This window comes from Zootoca vivipara, chromosome 2 (assembly GCF_965207765.1).
Source record: "Zootoca vivipara chromosome 2, rZooViv2.hap1.1, whole genome shotgun sequence".
In the NCBI taxonomy this organism is placed as follows: domain Eukaryota; kingdom Metazoa; phylum Chordata; class Lepidosauria; order Squamata; family Lacertidae; genus Zootoca; species Zootoca vivipara.
Genome location: NC_142584.1, coordinates 80,101,659 through 80,124,068, shown reverse-complemented (window position 1 = coordinate 80,124,068; position 22,410 = coordinate 80,101,659). Strand labels below are relative to the sequence as shown.

The window sequence follows — 22,410 nt, the reverse complement described above, 5'->3', positions numbered from 1 at the left end:
CAGGGGTCCCTTTACCTTTACCATGCTACATAACGCTTTTACTTCAGCTGCTTCTGATACAGCTAAAATAGACCCAGCTTGATGTTCAGATAAGGAACATGTTGAGTTGGATCAGAGGGTATCTGTATAAGAGTTAATGTAATAAGAAGACACTTATGGATCTGAACTAGTCTACTATTATGCTTGCCACATGCCAATGGAAAGCCTACAACCAGGACATAAGTGCAATAAACAATATTCTGTTCATAACGGTAAACTGTTTAACAGTTCACATACTTCTGTTTGTGCAAGAGGTTGTTCAAATGGATGGACATCTTTTAGATTTCATTTTACAGTGGTGCCTCGCTAGACGAATTTAATTTGTTCCACGGGGTCTTTTCTTATAACAAAAAATTCGTCTAGCGAATCCCATAGGAATGCATTGAATTTATTTGCCCATAGGAACACATTAATTGAATTTCAACGCATTCCTATGGGAAACCGCGATTCGCTAGATGAATTTTTCATAAAACGAATTCGTCTAGCGAGGCAACCTCTGCTCGAAAAATCCTTTCGTTAAGTGGAAATTTCGTTAAGCAGGGCATTCGTTAAGCGAGGCACCACTGTACTTGTCATAACAAAGCTTTATACAAAGGGCAATGTAGACCTCTGGGTGAAATAGGTTTTGTTTGCCCCTCTGAATCTAACCAATTGTGGTTTTGGTCTGTGTCCATCCATTTCCTAAACCATGCCTTACTCTTATCCACTACCACTCAACAAAAACCCATGTGAGGAATGGAAATACAAATGGAACAGCATCACAAAAACAAATTATAACAAAACAAGAAGCAAAACTAGAAGGTAGGATTAAAACAACATAGTGTCTGGGCTAGATCAAGGATAGTTGTGCAAATTGTTCCTGACCCACTTAACATTTGCCCTCAAGCACATCTATAAATTCCATATAAGAATCCCTGGTTAATCTCTCTGTGTGATATCCAACATTGTACACATTTCCCCCTTTATTTTCTTACCTACTTGAACCCTCCAAAGTGTATTTGGTGAAGGGGAGGAGATGGAGAGGAAGTCTTGTACAAACATAAATCTTATTTATTTTATAAAAATTATATACAGCTTGACTATAAAAGAAGCTGTCACAGATGGGTGTTGGCTACTCCCGAGTAAGCACTCCACACATCCTCTGGATTTTCATAGTTTTATTGTGCATGCTATATACAGTGGTGAGATGTCTCAAATCATGTCTGCTCTGCATGGGGCAGAAGCCCACAATGGCGTCTCGTGGGCTCTGACCCCCCTTTTAAGACTGGGCATCCAAACGCCCCTCCTCCTTGCTCTATGGGTCCTCCGTGGTCCCAAACCAGGCTCCTGAGGTGCCGGTCTACCTCCTTCCCAGCCCCTGCTGAAGCTAGCTCCTCCTCTGCTTCCCTGCTACCAACCTGGAGCTGAGCCACCAGGACTCTGCAGAGCCCTGGACCCGTCTTAACCCTTCCTGTTCCTGATTTAAACTCCCAGACTTGCTGCTGCTCTCCCATCTGATGGAAGTAAGCAGAGTGGGCTGCTCTCTGCAAGCCCTCTCTCTTACATCCACTCCCCCTCCAGGCTCCCCCCTCGCCCCTTTCTGAGGCCTGGGTTGCCTGGTCTGATGTCTGTAGAGAGGGCTGGAAGCCTGACAGGTCTTCCTCCTCTGCTGTAGTGTGTGTAAAATCCTGTTCCCAGTTGGTGCTGGGTGGCTGGTCCGTGTAGTTCCCTCCGTTGTCATCCTCCTCCTCCCTCTGGACAATTGCTTCCGATTCCCGGAGGGCTCCTTGGGTCTGCGTCTCCCAAGCTCCCCACCTGGGATCGCCCTCCCCCTCTGTGTCCCCTGTGCTACTGACGTGTGGTGGTTTGGGTCTGTGGGAGAAAGGAGCGTGCAGTTCCAGTGTGCGGCCCTCCCCTTGCATGGTGTGCATAGGTGCCTCCGCGTTTTGGGAAGCAGGAGTGTCCTGCCTGGCCATCAGACATTTTAACCCCCCCTCCCCCCTTCGGGAGCCCGGGCTCGCTGTGGCACTGTAGACCTCCTCCTCTTCCTTTCTTTCTGGAACCTCTTGGCTGCCTTCTCCCTCCACCCTTCTGTCTATTGTCTTTTGTGTGATTTCCTCCCCCTCCCTCCTGTCAGCGTCTTGTGTTAGATGTGTGTCACGTCCTCTGAACCTTGGGCTTTCCCTAAAGTGCGAGAGCAAAGACCTTTGACCCACGGGATGGACCTTCCTCGCTGTAGGTACTTCCCCCCTGAAGGTGACAGGGTTGATCTGTGTCAGAACCTTGAAGGGCCCCAGCCTTCTGGGTGCCAGCTTCTTCCCCCTTCCCCCCATGGGAAGGCCTTCTGACCACAGCCAGACCCTGTCCCCTCCGTGGAAGACCTTCTCCAGTCCCCTGTGATGGTCTGCCCCCTCCTTGTAAGCCTCATTGCCCCTTGCCACGTCTCCACCCAGTTGTTGGTGTACAGTCTCCCTCCTCTCACCCCATGCCTCAATAGGTGGTCCCCCAATCTCCCCCTCCCCCTGCTCTGGGAAGGCTCTGGGGTTTCGCCCAAGACTGGCCTTACTGGGTGTGAGCCTCGTGAAGACATGTACTGCATGCCCCTCCGTGGGGTTGTCATGATATTGCCTGAGAATCTTCCCTCTGAGGGAGTCCTGGGGCTTATACCGGGCATCATTGCTAAAGAGTAACCCCTCTTTCTCTGCAAGCCCTTCCCCTGCCCCCTCTCCCTCCCTCAAGTCCCTCCGTATGTTCTGGGTAAAAGTGTCCTCTTTGGTGAGTTGGCTCAGTTTCTCTTCCTGCATCCCCGCCTCTGCGTCGTTCCATCCACCTGGGGAGCTGATGTGGTGCGATCCTGAGGATTCTCCTTCTTCCATTTCCACGATGGCCACAGTGGCTGTGTGCTCTCGGTGTTCTCCTCCTTCCCTGCCATCTGCATCTCCGAAGGTGAAATCTCCCTGGCACTGGCTGCCCACAGGGTCATGGTCAATTAAGTCAAAAGCTAGCACTTCTGAGTGCCTATTCACTGTCCTCTTCAGAGAGGGGGTCTGTTGCGTGACCTCACCCTCCTGCAATTCCCTGCCGTCTATGGCCGAGACGCTCATGGGAAGCTTCCTTGGGAAAAGGGGAATCTGATTCTGCCTAGCAAAGTCCACCGATAGGAAATCATTGCTGCTGCCCCTGCAGAGAAGCCCGACTGTCTCCTGGGTCTGGCCTCTTGGCAGCTGCAGACTTACTTCCATCACTTTGCCGTGCTGTGGGGTGTTCCAGGAGGGCTCTGTTGCTCTTCCTCCGCCTGGCCACTCCCCTCCTGATCTGGCAGCCAGGCTGGCTCGTTTCCCCACGCTCCAGTTTGCATGCTGAGCTCTTCCATCTTTGTGCCTGCCTGCTCTCGCCATTCCTTCCTCTGGGGGCAGTGTTCCACCCAGTGGCTGGACGCATTGCAAAGGAGCCATCCCCCGCCTTTCTCTTCTTTCTGTTTTCCCGCGTCAGCGTTTGAAAGCACCCGCGCGCGGGCTTTATCCCTCTGCATCACGTCTGGTGGGAGTGGTCTGTGCTGGGCTGCAGCTGCCTCACCAGGACTGTGTGGGGACTTGGGGTGGCCGCCTTTCCCCTCTGTCTGTCCCTTCTGTCCGGAATCGCCTTGCACTCCCTCCTGCGCTTTCATGGCACCATGTCTCTCAGCCTCAGAGCCAGCTCGTGCTGGGGGTCGCCCTTCAAAGTGCTGGCCCGTGATGGCACCCTGCTCATCAGCCCTCGCGAGTGTCCTCTCTGCTTGTCCAGCCTCCGCTCCTCTGGCCTGGCTGTGTTCAGAGCTGCTCGGTTCACTAAGCCTGGCTTCCCCTGTGATTGGGCGCCTACCTTGTCTTTGAGCTGTTCCATAGTTGCAGGGTGCTGGCTGCAGCTTGCTCTCTGCTGCTCCTCTCATGCATGCCAATCCTTCCTGGGCACCTCTCCTTTCCGTTTCAGATGCTGCCAATTCCATGCCTGCTGCCAGGTTTGCAGCTCTCTCCCCTCGGGGTAGCCATAAAAGATTGTGGGCTTGCTGTCACAGATGGGTGTTGGCTACTCCCGAGTAAGCACTCCACACATCCTCTGGATTTTCATAGTTTTATTGTGCATGCTATATACAGTGGTGAGATGTCTCAAATCATGTCTGCTCTGCATGGGGCAGAAGCCCACAATGGCGTCTCGTGGGCTCTGACCCCCCTTTTAAGACTGGGCATCCAAACGCCCCTCCTCCTTGCTCTATGGGTCCTCCGTGGTCCCAAACCAGGCTCCTGAGGTGCCGGTCTACCTCCTTCCCAGCCCCTGCTGAAGCTAGCTCCTCCTCTGCTTCCCTGCTACCAACCTGGAGCTGAGCCACCAGGACTCTGCAGAGCCCTGGACCCGTCTTAACCCTTCCTGTTCCTGATTTAAACTCCCAGACTTGCTGCTGCTCTCCCATCTGATGGAAGTAAGCAGAGTGGGCTGCTCTCTGCAAGCCCTCTCTCTTACAGAAGCCTTGAAGTGGTGTACAAAAATATAAAATAATAAAATCCACACCATTAGTTTTAGTGTGATAAGGCTTATCCTTGTTTTTTTAATTGTCTTAGTCCAAATGCCTTTACCATTCTGACAATCCAATTTGTAAATTGGGTTAAGAAATTCTAATTACATACTTCCGTAATTAGCACCGTATATTTATCACCTATATTATAAATACAGCTAGGAGAAAATAATTAAGTAGGGTTTGCTATAAGTACAAAATTGATAGTTATACTATAAATACATTGAAATATTTTACAATAGACGATAAAATTGACAGTTAAGATATTCTACAACATGATTAAACAATCTAGAAATATACTGAATATTGTTGTAATTACTCTTTGAAGAACTAAAGGTCACAGCAAAGTATGAAAACTAGTACCTTCTGAAGGACCAATAAGATTTGTAGCTCTGTTAAAGAATACAATGCATAACCTTTAATCTTTGTTTCAGACCTAACTACTGGCATTCTTCCCACTTAGAAATTAAGTCCCTCAAACTCTTTGCTGCATTGTACTTAGTCTATCAACTAAGGAAAAAATCCAACAAAATCTTAAGTTCTTAGCTAACTCACACACAACCTTGTTTAAGAAAAGCTGCAATCAATTTTATCTTGAAATGAACCATCATGGAAATTCTGAAGAGAACCCACATGCCAGCTGCATACTGCTTGCCAAACCTGTATTAGGCATACACTTTCCATTGGGTCTTTCATGTCAACCAGTTGGAAGAGACCCTGAGGGTCATCTACTCCAACTCCTTGCAATGCAGGAATCTTTAAAACTCCCAAGGAGAGTCCACCACCTCCTAAAGGATACTGTTCCACTGTCGAGCAGCTCTTATTGTCAGAACCTTTTTTCTGATGCTCTTGATTACATTACTAAAATATAAAATTCACTAGGAAATAAATTCAAGGGTACATTAGCTCTTAATATGAAATAAGTTGCTTCAGTTTTATATTCTTTCAGTTATTATGATTTCCCTGTCTTCCCCCAATATGTGCCTCACACCATCTCCAAATCTGCTTGAGGGAACACCCATAGTAGATTTCGGTAGTGCGTCTGGAGAGGGAGAGAACATTCCATGATGAAAGTTGCACTGATGGAACATTTACCTTAGTCACGTGCTACTGCTACGGTATGTTGACTACAACCTATTTTACCTACTGTTAAAATGTAAGCAAAGTGCTATCCTACCTCCTGCCCTATTTTCTTCTTATAGTGCCACAGCACTGTAGGAAAGAGGGCCAATATATAATTTCTACCCTATAATTTCTACCCTTAAAACATGTGGAGAGCAGAGGAAATACTCTGGAAGAATCCTTACAGAAGTATATACTGCTGTTCATAGATGGTTATGCAATAAGTTGCACTGATGTGAAGGCAATTAACACATTATTAACATCAAGTTATGCTACCTCCACAAGGTAACTAATAACAGTGAAATTTGAAAGAACATGAACTAGATCCCCCCCCCCCAAAAAAAGCAGCAAAGCAAAACACTGAATCAGGAAATAAGAGGTTTCAGAACAATTGACTTCTACCTACATGGCTGGCTCTTAGAAGCAAGAAGACTTCTGTAAAAACAACAACCCTGAAGTCTTCTATACCTAACTGAAGAGAACAAAAAGGAACACGAAACTTTGGCACAAATAAAAGTGCAAGCACACAGGAAGGGGTGGTTTTTTAAAAAAGAATTTGAGGAACATATTGCTAAGAACGTTAAAACCAACAACAGTAAGTTCTTTAAATAACAGGAAACAGTCGAGGAAAATGACAAAGGAGTCAAATGAATGCTAAAGGAAGATAAGTAGATTGCTGAATGAATTCTTTGCATCTGTCTTCATGACAGAACATGAAGGGCAGATCCCAGTGCCCAAACTAACCTTGCAGGAGGTGCATCTGAGGAACTAAGGCAGCTAGTGCTCGGCCTAATAGACAAAATAAAAACTAACAAAATTGCTGGGTCCGCATGGCATCCACCCCGAGAGCAAATGTGAAATTGCTGGTGGTCTAACAAAAATATGTAAATTGTCCCTTGGATCAGCCTCTGTATCTGTGGACTGGAAAGTAGCAAGTGTAACACCAGTTTTAAAAAATGGATCCTGGGGAGCGGTGGTCCTGGGAATGGAAGGCCAGTTAACCTAATGTCTGTTCTGGAAAACTGGTATTGTTAAAGATAAAATAACCAGCCATATAGCAGAACAAGCCTCACTGAAGCATAGCTGTCTCATGAACTTATTAGAGTTCTTTCAGAGTGTCCACAAGCATGTAGATAAAGGTGGTCCAGTTGACACTGTACTTGGACTTTCAAAAAGCTTTCAACAAAGTACTTCAACAAAGACTGCCAAGTATGCTTCTAAATCAAGGAATAAGAGGAGAGGTCCTCTTGAGGATAAGAAATTAAGTTTTGGGAAGCAATGAATAGGAATCGGTGGGCAAGGTTCAGTATTGGGACCTATGCTTTATAACTTGTTCATAAACAATCTAGAGCAGGGGTCAGCAAACTTTCCCTCAGACCTTGTGGGACAATATTTTGAAGAAAAAAAAAGAATTCCTATGCCCCACAAATAACCCAGAGATGCATTTTAAATAAAAGGACACATTCTACTCATGTAAAAAAATGCTGATTCCCGGACCATCTGCAGGCCGGATTTAGAAGGCAATTGGGCTGCATCCGGCCCCCGGGCCATAGTTTGTGGACCCTGATCTAGAGTTAGGGGAGAGCAGTGAGGTGGGCCAAGTTTGCTGATGACACTAAATTATTCAGATTTGTTAAAAGATTTGTATAAAGAGCTTCCTCTCCCAACTGAATGGTGGTGAAATAGGAAATGCAGTTCAATATAAACAAGTTTTTCTCCCTCATAACAAAAGAACTCGTGCACCTCAAAGCGAAATGTTGGAAAATTCAGGGTAGATAAAAGAAAGTACTACTTCAGAACTTGCTCCCGCAGGATGAACTGATAGCCACCAACGTAGATGGCTTTTACAGAGGATTTGACAAATTCACGGAGAAGGCTATCAGTCACTACTAGCCATGATGGCCATGCTCTGCCTCCACTACTGGAGGCAGCAATGCTTCTGTTGGAAATCTTGGAAGAGCAGAGTGTTCATCTTCAGCTAGCGAGTTCCCCATAGGCATCTGGTTGGCCACAGTGAGAACAGGATGCTGGACCAGATGGGCCAGTGGCCTGATCCAGCAGGCTCTTCTTATGGAAGGTGGTGCTGGAGAACAGAGCTATGTGCACTCTGTGGTCTGTTGTGTGCCCCCTAAGCTAGCCTGCTGCCCTCAGAGGTAATGGAAGATGTCCCATTGCAAGTGCTGATGTAAAAACCTAACTGTCAGGCCAGGGAGCTTCTGTATATGGAACTGACGGACTCATCATCTTCATTCTCAGAGGAAGCAAAATGTCTTGAACTCCCAACTCAATCTAGTTATTTATTCCTACTATATTCAAGCATCTCCTACAGCTCTAACTCTATTACAGTATAGAAGTGAGAGTTGCCATAATAGTGAGGCTCTTTCTACCACAAGATGAGGAACTAGACCAGGCACCCCCAAACTTCAGCCCTCCAGATGTTTTGGACTACGATTCCCATCTTCCCTGACCACTGGTCCTGCTAGCTAGGAATCATGGGAGTTGTAGGCCAAAACATCTGGAGGGCCGCAGTTTGGGGATGCCTGAACTAGACAAAGTGACCAAATGTGTAACTATTGCCTCTAGAGTAACTTCTGAACCCAAGTGCTTTGAAGCAGTGGAAAGATAATCATGTCTGTACTGCTCTCCTCATATGAAAGTGCCAAATCAGTGAAAGAGATTCATTTTATTCTAGAAACATTTTACCCATGCGGCACTTTTTCTCTGCTGTGCTCTTTTTGTGTAGAGGTGGACATTTGTCTGGCTTAGGTATCCATACTTGAGACAGAAGAAGACAAGCATGAATGGCATGTTGCTAAATGGCACTAGGAAAGATGAATGAGGTCAGGGATACAAAACAGCAAAAAGGTAAATAGCCTTTGTATTTGATAGCATAAAAATAATAATAATGCACAAGGAAGACTTGACATTGCTGGTGGTTGGACTGGATGACCTTTGGGTCCCTTCTAACTCTAAGATTCAATTATTCTATTACTGTTAGGGAGAACAATAGAGTTTGCCACCAGAAAGCTCTTCCTATGTTTAGTCAGAATCCCCTGTGTTGTAACGTGAATCTGTTGATTTGGATCCTTCCCTCCAGAGCAGGAGAAAACAAGCTTGCTCCATTCTCCTTTGGATATTTGAAGATGGCTATCGTATCTCCTTTTCCAGGCTAAACATACCCAACCACCTCAACCATTCCCCATAAAGCTTGGTTTCCAGACCCTTGATCATCTTGGTTGCCCTCCTCTGCACATGTTCCAGTTTGGTAATATCCTTCTTAAATTGTGCTGCCCAGAACTGTGACATATTACTCCCAGTGCGGTCTGATCAAGGTAGAATAGAGCAGGGCTATTACTTTCCTTGATCTGGATACTATATTTCTGTTGATGCAGCCTAGAATATAGCATTAGCTTCCCCACCCCTGCTGCATCACACTGTTGACTCATGCTAAGCTTGTGGCCTACTAAGATCCCTAGATCCTTTTCACATGTACTACTGGCAAGCCAGATGTCCCTCCATCTTTTATTTGTGCAGCTGGTTCTTCCTGCCTTAAGTACAGAACTTTACATTTGTCCCTATTGAAATTCAGTTTGTTAGTGGGGCCCAGTTCTCAATCTGTTAAGGTCATCTTGAATCCAGATTCTGTCTTCAGTGGCTTCTTCTTCCACTTTGGAAATTAGATGAGCACCCCTCAATACCTTCATCAAAGTAGTTTCCAAAGATGTTGAACAACAACGGTCCCAGGACAGAACCGTCTGGCACCCTACGTGCCACTTTTTCCAGAATGAGGAGGAACCATTAGTGAGCACTTTGGGGTTTGGTCAGCCAACCAGCTACAAATCCACCTAAGTTATCTTGTCCAGTTCACATTTTACCAGATTCTCTGCAAGAATATCATTCAGGACTCTGTCACAAGCCTTCCTGAAGTCAAGATCCACAGCATTCCCCAGATCCACCAAATGAGTTTCATCTGGCATGACTTGTTTTTGAGAAACCCATGCTGGGTCTTGGTATCACAGCATCCTTTCCTAAGTGCTCACAGATCGAATATTTAATGGTCTGTTCTAGGATCTTTCCTGGTATCAATGTCAATCTGACTGGTCGACAGTTACCTGGGTCTTCTCCCCCCTTTGAAGATAGGGACAACCTTTTCCCACTGCCAGTCCACAGAGACCTTACTTGTTCGCCAATAATTCTCAAAGATTATAGACTGAGATTGCAAGCTCCTTTAGTATCCTTGGGTGCAGCTCAGACCCTGGAAATGTGAATTCATTTAAAGTATCTAGGTGTTCCCTTACCACCTCTTTTCCTATATTGGGCTGCAGCTCCCTCCTTGTATCATTTATTCTGTTGTCACCAGGTTGGGCACTGCTTTCCTTTTGGATGAAGAGAGGCAAAGTAGGTGTTGAGCAGTTAGTTACTCCTCCTCTCTGTTACCCAATAGCATTTCTCTGTCTTCTCCCTGCACAGGATCTACTACTTGCTTGTTCTTCCTCTTGCTTCAAACATAGCCGCATAAACCTTAAAAAATTATTTTTAACCCCTCTCGCAAGCTGAGGTCATTCTGAGCTTTGGCTTTCACCCTGCAACTGTTGGCTACTCATGTACACTTTTCCTTCATGATTTCTCCTTTCTTCCATTTCATATAAATTCACTTCTTACATCCCAGCTCATCTGCAAGTTCCTCAAGCAGCCACACCAGTTTCTTTAGTTGTCTCCCACTTTTCTTGTTGGAATTGTCTGCCTTTGTGCCTTCAGTATTTCACCTTTAGGAAGCTCCCATCCATCTTGGACTCCCTTCTCTTTGAACATTTCTGATCATGGGACTTCTTCCAGTAGTAGTAGTAATTAATAATAATAATAATAATAATAATAATTTATTTATACCCCACCCATCTGGCTGGGTTTCCCCAGCCACTTTGGGCGGCTTCCAACAGGATATTAAAATACAACTATCTATTAAACATAAAAAACTTCCCTAAACAGGGCTGCCTTCAGATGTCTTCTAAATGTCAGGTAGTTGTTTATTTCTTTGACATCTGATGGGAGGGCGTTCCACAGGGCGGGTGCCACTACCAAGAAGGCCCTCGGCGCTGGACCTCAGTGTCCGGGCAGAAAAATGGGGGAGACGCTCCTTCAGGTATACTGGACCGAGTTCCTTAAGCTTGTTGAAACCAGCATTCTTGAAGTCCAGAGTGCATGTTTGACCACACTCAGCTTTCCCTTGATTGTGTATAATGAATCGGTTCCTCCCTGTTGGTGAGGACTAGGTCCAAGAGAACCCCCTTGTTGCTTCTTCCACCTTCTGGGAAATGAAACTGACAGCAAGACAACTGAGGAATTTGTTGGGCCTTATATTCTTGTCAGATATATTGGGGTAGTTGTAGTCTCCCATGGCTACTAAATCTCTCCTTTTTTGAATGTTTGTTAATCTGCTCTAGGAAGGCATCATCCAGGTCCTCAGTGTGGGTTGGAGGTTTATAGTAAGATTACTATTGTTTCCCTCTCCTACAATCCATATACTCTCAATCTGCCTTCCATACTTCGTCACATATTTCTTCACAAGTGTACCCATCCTTTATATATATATAATACTACCACTCCCTTCCTGTTTGATCACCTTTTTTTGCAGGTTGCACCCAATTCCTATGTTCCAGTCATGAGTTTCATTCCACCAAGTGTCAGTAATGCCTATTAGGTCGTATTTGCCATCCTGTATTCAGAGATCAAGTTCTTCTTGCTTGTTTCTCATACTCTATGTATTTGTGTAGAGACAACTGAAACAGTCATTCCTCTGAACACTGCTGCCTCTGTGCCCCTTCATAAGTAGTCACATGTCACCACCAGTCTCTTGATTCTCTGGGGAGCTGCAGGAATCATTCTGTACCCTGTCCCTTCCACTGTCACCTTGGTGTGTTCTGAGGTCTGCAACTACTGTACTTGCTCCTCTGGCCAAGAATCTGTGTCTGAGATGAGGGCACGGAAGCAATTTTGTAGCTTCAGTAATGTATTGAGTGATCTTCCTCCCACCTAGGGGAACCCTGCTTGCATCTCTGTTCCGGGACACCCAGGTCTGTGGACCAGTGTGGAAACCCCTGTATTAGAGCAATCAGAACCGCCACATGAGGTTGGAATATTTGAGTCTCAGAGAAAAAACCTGATTGAAGACTCCACTGAGGAAAAGGTGCCCTGCAATTTTTGCACCACCAGGAGAGAAAGGAATTTTTTCCTGAAACTTGAATACTGTTGTATGTAAACCATGAAACTAAGGAAGTGGGGCTCATGGAAGCAAGATTCATGATGGTTAAAGAAGATGGATAATATTTCTTCCTATATACATTTCTTTTCATTACTCAAGAACACTAACAAAACAGGCATATGCAGCCACTCTCTATTGATGGACGGGAAATTAATGCAAAATTATGGAACCACTGTTTTCATTCATTGAACAAACAGAGATTTTAACTCTAAAACTTCCACAACTCCTTTGTCTTACAGACTATGTGTGTGCGTGTGTGTGTTGGTTCTCAATATTTAATGTTTATATATTGTTTTTAATTTGTTTTTACCTCTACTGATGTAACCATCCCTATGACCATGGGGGTGAGGTGTGGGATATAAATCCAAATAATAAATAAAATTACAACAGTGTGTCCAATGACCTTTTTATGGTCACCTCTAGTAATTATGCTATATGGGATTCAGAATTGTATCAGAACTGGGCAAATTGCTCCAGCCTATGATGCATATATCAAAGTATAAATGCAATACAGAATCATAAAGTTGGATCCAGGCATGTTCTTGGCGGAACTCCACTAACTGAATGCTCCGGTAGGCAAAAGTGGAAGGTGTTATTCATTGGTTCCTCCTTCCCCCAGCAGTCCTCATGCCATCTGCCACATTGTCCCGGAGGATCCCCCAACCTACTGGGGCAGATTTTCAGGAAAGGGGGCATCACCAAAAGCCCCCTCCACTGGATCTAAGTTCCTGCATGCCCATTTCAAGATGGGGGATCTCTGGATCCAATCCATTGATGTAATGGATTCAGTATTTCTAAGGAGTTCACCCCCATTCCATTTGTTTTATGGTATTTTAAATCAGAATGTTTTGTAACAATTGCATTTTATGGATGTTACAAGCTACTTTGGGCATTCTGGTCAAAAGGCAGGATATAAATCTAAAATATACAGAGGAGGGCTGTGTAGTAGTCACATCAGAATACTAAACGGTGAATTCAGAAGGAAATTAAAAACTTTTCACATGTCCTTTCAAATGTATGGACCTTTGACAAAACAATCCTCATAAATGACTTCGGGACCTTGGACTGAAAGGTAGGGTCTAAATCAGGGGTAGTCAACATTTTTATACCTACCGCCCACTAATGCATCCTTCTTGGTGGTAAAATTTCCTTACCACCCACCAGTGCTGGATGGAAGGAGGATTCAGCTTGTGCCGTAGAACCCCCTACCGCCCACCTAGAATTCTGAAACCCCCACTAGTGGACGGTAGGGACCAGGTTGACAACCCCTGGTCTAAATCAAGTAAGTAAAGTGATTTTAGAATAATGTGACTGAGAGGAAGAAAACATTCAACTCAATTGTCAGCTGTGCATTAATCAAAATGTTGATGGAAAAGATGTACCTACATAAATCTTTTTTAAAGAGCAATTTATACACACAGCATAATTTTACATTCCCTCTCGTACAGCAGCCAACATGCAGATTGCCAGTTATTAGTCATCCACTAATTTACTGATGCTGCAAGCAAACTAATACCAAAGTAAGTTTCATTGTCATTCATTTAATAATAATAATAATAATAATAATAATAATAATAATAATAATAATTTCTTTCTACCCTGTTCATTTACTATTTAAGCAACAAAGGTATGTTTTCTTCAAAGTAAAGTTTAGGGTGTCTGAAACAGTATATTTCATAATCATGTCAAATGTCCAACTGAAAAATAAATTGGATACAAGAATTTTGGAAAGTTCTCAAAGCCAAATCTACATATTACACAGAATGAGGTGCTGGAAATATCTGGACTGTACCCACTTTCAATTGCAGTTTCTGGGGAAGCTAATTTTTTTATAAACCCTCCTCAATGTCAAAAATATTTCATCATCTATCCACCTGTGGAAAGATATGGTACATAGCCAATTCTGTGCAATATGTAGACAGGCTCTTGTGTGTACGCATAAAGTTACAATAGAATGAGAAAATAACGTGCATGCCCATGAGAGCTGATCAACACCTGACATATTTTATTGCCCATTAATTAGATTTTAGATAGGTTCCGATTAATAAATATTGGTAGTACTGTTTAAAATAAACACAATAAAAAGTAAAGGAAACATATACCCATTAATCCATAAGATAGGCCCAATTAAATTAGAATTCCCTCCCAAGAGGATACAAATAGAATGTGAAGACAACCAGATGCTAAGAAGTTCGGATCAGAAAAGAATTGTTCCTTTATGAAAGATGGAATACCAATCAAACTAAATTATCAATCCAGCTAATACAGTACCTGTCGTAGTTCTGAAAGTCCTTTGAGTATGGCCTGCTGTCTGTCTCTCACCACATTAGGATTAAAAAGTGGATCCCTTATGTGATCGGAGCTAAAAATCTGTCGTGGTGTATGGCAAGCATCTAAAAGTAAATATAGATGAGATTAACTGTACTGAAAAGTCTTACTTTTTTTAGTATTATGCAAGATTAGTATTTTCAGTGTTTAAAGATGGTTCTAACTTCAAATGGACCTGGAAAGAATGCAGTATGTATATAAGCTTCTAAAAGAAGACATTTTCCATCAACATTTTGAAATTAAAATATTCTAGTGTATTTTGAATTCATTGGTACATCATGATATATTTATTATTAGACAAACATTTTAGATGTTATATTGGATTGATACTTTATTTTGCAGTTTTGTACTAGAAGCTATTCATTAGAACAAAGGCTTCTTTGAAAAAAAATTAAGTTCTGTGCAATGGTATACTATTCATTAATCAAAGGCATTTCTTTAACTTTGTTTTGTAGTACCGTTTGGCTGCTGATATTGTGGATCATGTGTTGAAGGCCTGGTCATGGGTGCATCTGGATCAAGGTAATACACTTCATTTGTTCGCACGTAAGGAACAAAGTGAGAAGAAGGTGGCCTTTCAGTTTCAGCACTTTGAGGTGCTGTTTCACTCTGATGCTTATCTGTATAGGTACTTTTCTCTCTTCCGTCATTGCTATTATGAGCTTCGAAATCAGGAGTCTTTATTTGCTGTGGCAATCTGTTTTTAACTGCTGGAACGGGTGGCGAGTCAGATCTGTTTTAAAACAACAACAACAACCTTCAGACCTGTTTCACAAGCGAATAGCTTTTTTAAAAAAGTGTTAATATTAAGTTGTGCATATGGGAGGTTCTGAATTCTTATTTTTTTCTTGTTTGTTGAATTCTTCAGCAAAACAACTGAGTTGCTAATTGTACACCTGAGCCAAGACCTTTTAAAGCTTTATTCCCTCCCTTAAATCCTTAACTTAACCACGTGGGCAATAATACCTAAACCCAGTATTTTTACTTAATACAAATATATCCTGCTTTTCCTCCAAGGAGTTAATATGGTGGCATATATATAATCCCCATTTTATCCCCACAACAACCCTGAATAGGTGATGTTCAGCCAGATTTGCTAGAACACCAGTCCATTAAAGAGTTCCATCAGTTGCTTCTAGAGATTCAGTAAAATAAGGTGGAGAAACATGTTTATAGTTGCTGCATATAGGAAGGTGAATCAGTAGCCATGAAGCGAGAGCTGCTGTACAACCGTATGAAATATGGGAGACACCAGTGAGATAGGAACAGATCATGTGGCATACTATTAACAAGCAAAAGTTTCCTTTGGGACATTGTTTTTAATAGGTCAAGGGAACTTGGACTGCAGTCCAAATCCCCTTGTACTTGGGGGAGGGGGTGTTGGATTGTGTGGAGCCAATCCTCTGCTTGTTTCTGATAACTCGGCCTCCCTCCAACCAGCACAGGAACGCCCCCCTCCTACCACCAAAAGTGTAGTATCCCCACCAGCAGAGTCTGGCAGAGAACTCCAAAACGCAGCATTCTGAGGGCAGGGCTGAGCCAGCCTGGGCTACATGAGCCAAGCTGCTCTCACAGCCATTGCCAGCCAGCACTGAGCCATATCCAGGCCCAATTGCTGCACCAGCACGAAGCTGGCACAGGTATTAGGCTCAATTTGCCTGACCACCCTCCTGACTGCTTGGGCTGCAAATAGCTTTGCCAATCGACACAGCCATAGCAATGGCAGGTTTGGATTACAAACTTGCTACTTGAATAAACAGGAAGAAAAAACACACATTTTAACAAACTTGTTCAGGGGAATTCTGAAATGTTTTAATACAAAATACATTTGTGATGAATTCGTTATAGATCTAAAAAGTGAAGATGGCTATATAATGTTTTCACACCTACACCTACTCAGGTGGTTGGTTGGCAGCACTTGCTGCAGGACACTTTGCAAAGGCTGCCTCTACTTGAGAACGTATTTTGACTAAGTACTTAGCCTATAACCTGAATGCTGTGTTGGAAGAGATACCTACAGAGAATTCTGAGATCCAATAAGATACTGGGTTTTCTTTTGGGGGGGGGGGGTTTAAGAACCCAAATGTGTTTTGTTTTGCTCTGAATCTGTACTGTGGAGGAAGACCACACCTACCAGGCACCTGTGATTTTTAGACAATATCCTTCCTCAATGTTTTGAAACCAGCCAATTGAAAGTTCCCAATCGACCTTTTATCTGGAATCCCTTTAGAACCTGTGCATTCCTAATAATCTCTGTTTAAGCTGCTGTTTAAGGGGACAAAAACGACTAACAGGTAGCTAGAAGGCTTCTTTTCCTCTTGTTGGGTCGTTCCTGTGTCTAGGGATGTGATGCATGACCTGTTCTGAGGGTTTGCACTACCCCTGAAAGTTTGCAGTCTGGGCGTGCTCCTGGATTTCAACGTGTCACTGAAGTCTCAAGTAGTAGCTTCTGTGGCAAGGAGTGTTTATGCCCATCTTAGGCTGATTTGTCAGCTACAGCTGTCCCTGGACCAGGATAGCCTGGCCTCAGTTGCCCATGCTCTGATGACCTCCTGTCTGGACTATTGTTATGCATTGGTTGTGGGCCTGCCCTTGAAGGCAGTTCAAAGGCTGCAGCTAGTATAGATTGCAGCTGCTACTCTTGAATTGCAGCAGCCCAATGGGGACACATGACACCAGTCCTGAAACTGCTACACTAGCTGTACACAGCATAAAATGGCTTGGGACCAAAGTACCTTCCCAATATTCCTGACCCACAATTGACAGGTGAGACCTTGCTGGTGGTGCTGCCACTTAAGAGTTGCTCAGTTGGCAGTGATATATGACGGGGCCTTCTCAGTGGTGGTTCTGTGCTTGTGGAATGTGCCCCCTGGCAAGGCGCATCTGTTCCCCTCATTACTGCCTTTCAGAAGGAATTTAAAAATATTACTGTTTTATGGTTGTAAGATACTGTTCCTGGCAACCCTGAAATCAATGGCTGAGAGAATGACTATTTTAAACTGTTTTTACGATGTTTTTAATGATATTATTTAAAAATGTTTTATTGATGTGTTTGCTGCCCTGGGCTCCTTTGGTAGGAAGGGCAGAATATAAAAATGTTGCTCAAAAAGGCTGGAGTGAATCTCCTTGCAACTTGCCTGTCAGAGGTTACTGACCATTCTGCAATGTTTAAATATTGCTCAGCACAAAACTTTTAATAACCCTACTCCCTGACCTTAACCCTTGGTACTTCTGGACTGAATGACAAGGAAGGAGATTCATTAACTCCTGTGGTGGGTGGTGAATGATAACTACTATTTTGAAAATCCCAGTATGGTACCGATTTTATCCAGCCTCAAAAGATGTAGGTGCAAGGGGAAAAAAGGAAACCAGAGGTCTGGGGAAGAGATTGATTTGTTTATTTCATAAAATTTATAGACCGCTTGTTTTTTTTAAAAAAATCAAAGCGGTTTCTTCCTAGTTAACCCCACTTGGCTCCACTTGCCACTTCACACTTCAGTATAGAGACTGAATTGATGCTGTACAAAATGGCTACCCTGTTTTCGGTGTTGGCTAGACGGCCACTGATGCCTGAAGGCTCTGACAGGACAAACCTTAGAAAGTAATGGGAGAAAATAATCAGACTTAAACAACATACAAGATTGTGTGTTTTTCTCCTGGCTGGTGTCAGCCCATTCTCCCTTTCCCCTGTCTGAGAAAGTCCATGAGTTACCACCATACAGGAGGGGCTGAGAGAGCCTAAGGAACCTAGCTGATCCAGACCCCGTCAGTTGAGCAGGTGCACCCGTGGCATAGCCAGGAGGTGGCCAGTGAGGATAAAAAGAACCCTACCCTTTCCTGCAAAGGAATAAGGTGAGGGGTTGCTAAAGGCTTTGAAGTTCTTGGTGTGTTAGAGCAAAACTACCTTACATCATTTACTGCTTTTTCCTCCTTCTAGGCCACTGAGGTAGAGAGAAGAGGCAATGCAGCAGATCTTTTGGGAGGCTGTCTGGGACCCAAATCATTGGAGCACTGAAAACTACTGCCGCAATCTCTTCGACCAAAGTGGAGGACATTGCTAATGCCACATTCTGTAAAGCTGGACCTGACAGTCCCACCACTACCAAGAAGGGGACAGAAGCGCATTGTGCCACGTTTGGAAACGTTTGGCTTTTCCAAGGAGGGAATAGAAGCTGGTACCCCATTCTGTGAAGCTGGGCTTGACAATCCCACCTCCACTGAGTGGGGAACAGAAACCTATTCTGCCAATGTGGGGAGATTATCGCTCTCCAGTAAGTGAATCTGTGGTTGGAACTGCCATTGTGTTCTCAGGTGGAGCAAGGAGCAGTCTTGGTAGCCATTACATGCCTCAGTTGGAATGTACAGACTCTCTGCTGACTTGTTGCTGCAGTGAGCAACCTGGTCCAAGATGGTGCTGCTAGAGACTGGAGTGCAGAAGAAAAAATGTGAGAACCAGAGTCTCAGTCTATTTTCAGTCTATTTTCCCTACTGCTTCTGAGAACTGAACAGCTTTATGTATTTCTGCACATTGTCTTGATCTGAATGAAACAAGAACGCATGTGTATCTGCATCTACTTCAGCAGCTACCAGACCCCTACCCTTTGCAGATCTGTACATTGTTTTCCAGATACCAGCATTTTATTTGCTTTTTGATTTGCTTTTAATATTTGAATTCTGCTTTTCCACCAAATATAGAGCTCAAGGCTCAGAATAACAACAACATTGGAAATTGGTGACTGTTTATATCAATGTAATTATATACAAACACATACAGTAATATAAGGCAAAAACAAATTCAGCAAGCAATATTTCGATACAAACTCATTACAATTCAAAATATCCAAAATATTCACAATTTTGATCACAAGGGAGGCGGGGTTGGTCTCACTTAAGGAGACCATGGAGCAAACACTCCCTTACATATCTCAGGGGTGTTCAAAATGCAAGTGAGAATGTGTAGCCATAGCCAAAGCAAAGAAGAGGAAGGAAAGCTGAGGAGGGGTTTCCTATCCATTTTTTTAAAAAGAAAGTTATGGACCTGGCAAGGATGTGAAAGAGAACAAGGTAGTTCTGCAGCAGGGAGCTCCTGAGAACCATGAAAGATTACACTAGCAAAATTCCAAGGCGAGGCAGGAAAGGAATTGGAGCAGCCTCAGGAACTGGCTGAGTAGTCAAAGTTTGATCATGTGCCCTTGCCAATTCTAGTCGGTGGTGTACTCATTGTAACTCATTGTACTCCAGACGCATCCTGCATGCCAACCAGGGAACATCAGCTGTAACTTCATGTTTGTAAATTAGATTGTCTCAAATTGTTGAATTCTGATTACACAGAAAACAGTGGCGTTCCTCAGGTTTGATATTTCAGTGCCATATGATGACTGTTTCATATTGGAAGAAACCAGAAAATGGTGTTCAAGCAACCTGGCCACCAAATTCTGTTCCAACTTCCAGCTGAGGTTTCCTAATAATCTTCAAAGGCAGTCCCACATGTAATGCATGGCAGTAATCTAACCTAGAAGTTAGCAGAGCATAGGCTATTCCCTGTACAGATGGGGTGCAGCTGGGCCACCAGCCGAAGCTGATGGAAGGCACATGTCACCAAGGCCACCTGAGCCTCAAGCGACAGCAAAGGCTTCAGAAGTCCTCCCAAGCTATGTACCTGCTCCTTCAGAGTGTTAACCCCATCAAGAGCAGGACGCTTTCTATCCATCTGGTCTAGGGGGATGCCCACTAACAGTGCCTCAGTCTTATCTGGATTGAGTTTCAGTTTGCTGTCTCTCATCCAGCCCATTACTGAGGCAAGACAACGGTTCCACTGCCACACCTGCAGAAGCTGAAGTAGAGTTGTGCTGACAATGTACTCAAAAACTCGGGCTAACCCACTCAGCAGTTTCATGTAGATGTTGAACATCATAGGGGAAAGAATTGAACCCTGAGGATCCCCACAATTATTATTATTTATTGAATTTATATACCGCCCTATACCTTCAGGTCTCAGGGCAGTTCACAGAATAAAATCAAAATGTTAAATCACATAATCAAAATAAAAACAACCACCCCATAACTGCCCCCCCAACCCCCACATCTTAAAAGGACATAGGATGCCAAATCAACTAAAGGCCTCGTTAAAAAAGGAATGTTTTTGTATAATGAAGGCGCCAGGCAAACTTCCCTGGAGTGAGCATTCCAGTGAAGGCTCCACTAGACTGAAGAGCACTCCCTAAGCATCGCCCTCTGAAAATGACCATCCAAGTAGGACCAAAACCACTGCAAAGCAGTACCACCCAGTCCCAACTTGGTCAGCTGCTCCAGGAGGATGCCATGGTCAATGACATCAAAGGCCACTGAGAGGTTGAGGAGAATTAACAGAAACACATTTCTCCTGTCTCCCATCAAAAGTCATCATACAGGATGACTAAACCATTTTCTATGCCAAAACTAGGCCTAAACCCCCGACTGAAATGGATCTAGAAAATCACTTTCCTCCAAGAACACCTGGATCTGGTCAACAACCCTCGAAGAGAGACTGGCAACTAGTCAGTAGTTACTTAGATTTTTCAAACCCAGGAAGGATTTCTTAACAAGTAGTCTGATCACTGCCTCCTTCAAGCAAGCAGAGCACCCCCTCTCTTCAGGGCACATTCATCACCTCCCCTCCCTGCTACTTTTCATCAGTCAAGAGGGGCAAGGGTCCAGAGCACAAGTGGCTAGCCTGACTGATCCAAGCACCTTGTCCACATCTTCATGTCTTGCCAGTTGAAACTCATCCACCAAAACAGGACCAGACAGTGCTCTGGACACCCTTAGAGATTCATCTGCTGCAACAGTGGGGTCAAAGTGCTTTGCACACCAGTTCCCGCAAGCTACCATCAGTTGTGTCACTTCCTTTGGACCAGACTGTCAAAGGCCTCATACTACACAGAAAAGCTCCGCTGAACAGCATAATGAGGAAGCTATGGAGTAGGCCTGGGTGATATACCGTGATGGTGGTTAACCCATTGTACTCCAAATAAATAAAGAAATCATTAAATACTTTACTAGAGAAGGAGATACCTACCTTTGTTCACCTAAGTGGTTTTCTGGTGGTTGTTCTTCCTAAAACAAGACATAAATAAATAAATAAATAAATAAATAAATAGCGATGTAGCTTCTCACCCTCTGTATTTTGCAGTTAATAATTCAGATAGCTTGCTTTTTCTCCCCTTTGAATAGTTTTTTAAAGCACCATTTAAAATTTCTTTGGAATTCCTATGGTACATACCAAAGGCTGTACGTATGTATGTACACACACACACACACACACACACACACACACACACACACACATATAAAACCTTATTGCTGGTAATGTGCCACTCCTTAAACATCCTCTCATTGGTATGATATAAAGAGGAGCCAGGATGAAGGGATGGGGCTATACAAACAAGGGCTGGCTTCTCCCCAAGGCCTATGGAACTAAAATGGCACAGAATTTAGGGTAAGGCCAAGAACTGCAGGTGGGGATAGCGCTCTGAAAAGGACTGGAGCTCTTCAGCTCCTTACCCTAGCTGTCAAATTTGAGGATCTTTTACGTTAGGGGGTGGCTAACCTATGGCTCACCAGATGTTGCTAGACTCCAGCTTCCGCCAGAGGGGAGCTATAGTCCAGCAACATCTGGAGGGCCAAGACCAGCCCCCCCCCTGCTTTAGTTTGTAATTATTTTACCCCAGGATGGCAGATATAAAGGTTATCTCATATCCACAGAACAATCCTGCAGGGTAGATTTGGGTAGACATTTGTGTGTGGTTTTTTTAAAACTGATATTTGGACCAAACAGTATCTTAGAATATTATAAATTCTTGCACAACATTGGAAATCTTAACTCATCACACTTAAATTATATGTGGAATGAAAGTTACCAATATATGAAATCTGGATGCACATATTGCATAAAGACATGCTTCACAAAATAATAGTTTCCAGTAAATACTCTTTGGACCTAAGGCCTAAGGGCCTTTCTGGATAATCAATTTACTATGTAATAAATGCAGTCTGTTTCTCACTTCTTGTATATAGTCAGCAGCTCTTCCCTTCTGGTTTGCATCTCTGTTGCAGGGACACTGCATCTTCTAAGGACACAACTATGATTCTTTCC

The 22,410-nt window shown here is 43.8% G+C and overlaps 2 protein-coding genes across 12 annotated transcripts in view; one reads left to right on the top strand and one right to left on the bottom strand.

The window, feature by feature from the left end:
* The window catches only part of TASOR (transcription activation suppressor), a 71,785-nt gene extending 52,789 nt beyond the window's left edge, over positions 1-18,996 (top strand). For 3 of the 4 annotated variants that reach the window (XR_015948241.1, XR_015948242.1, XR_004692009.3), the window contains 2 exons: positions 14,732-14,798; positions 18,214-18,996. The gene's annotated coding sequence lies outside the window, so the exon portion shown is untranslated. Of the gene's footprint in view, positions 1-13,396; positions 13,469-14,731; positions 14,799-18,213 lie in introns of all 4 variants that reach the window. The other variant, XR_015948240.1, reaches the window with a different exon arrangement.
* The window catches only part of CCDC66 (coiled-coil domain containing 66), a 41,218-nt gene that overhangs the window by 1,287 nt on the left and 17,521 nt on the right, over positions 1-22,410 (bottom strand). For 4 of the 8 annotated variants that reach the window (XM_035106356.3, XM_035106358.3, XM_035106357.3 and 1 more), the window contains exons 16-18: positions 21,334-21,371; positions 14,735-15,009; positions 14,220-14,341 (exon numbers count right to left, since the gene is read on the bottom strand). In XM_035106356.3, coding sequence (XP_034962247.2) covers positions 14,220-14,341; positions 14,735-15,009; positions 21,334-21,371 — 435 coding nt within the window. Of the gene's footprint in view, positions 1-14,219; positions 14,342-14,734; positions 15,010-16,384; positions 17,870-19,386; positions 19,525-21,333; positions 21,372-22,410 lie in introns of those variants that run through there. The other 4 variants (XM_060271429.2, XM_088662260.1, XM_088662259.1 and 1 more) reach the window with 3 other exon arrangements.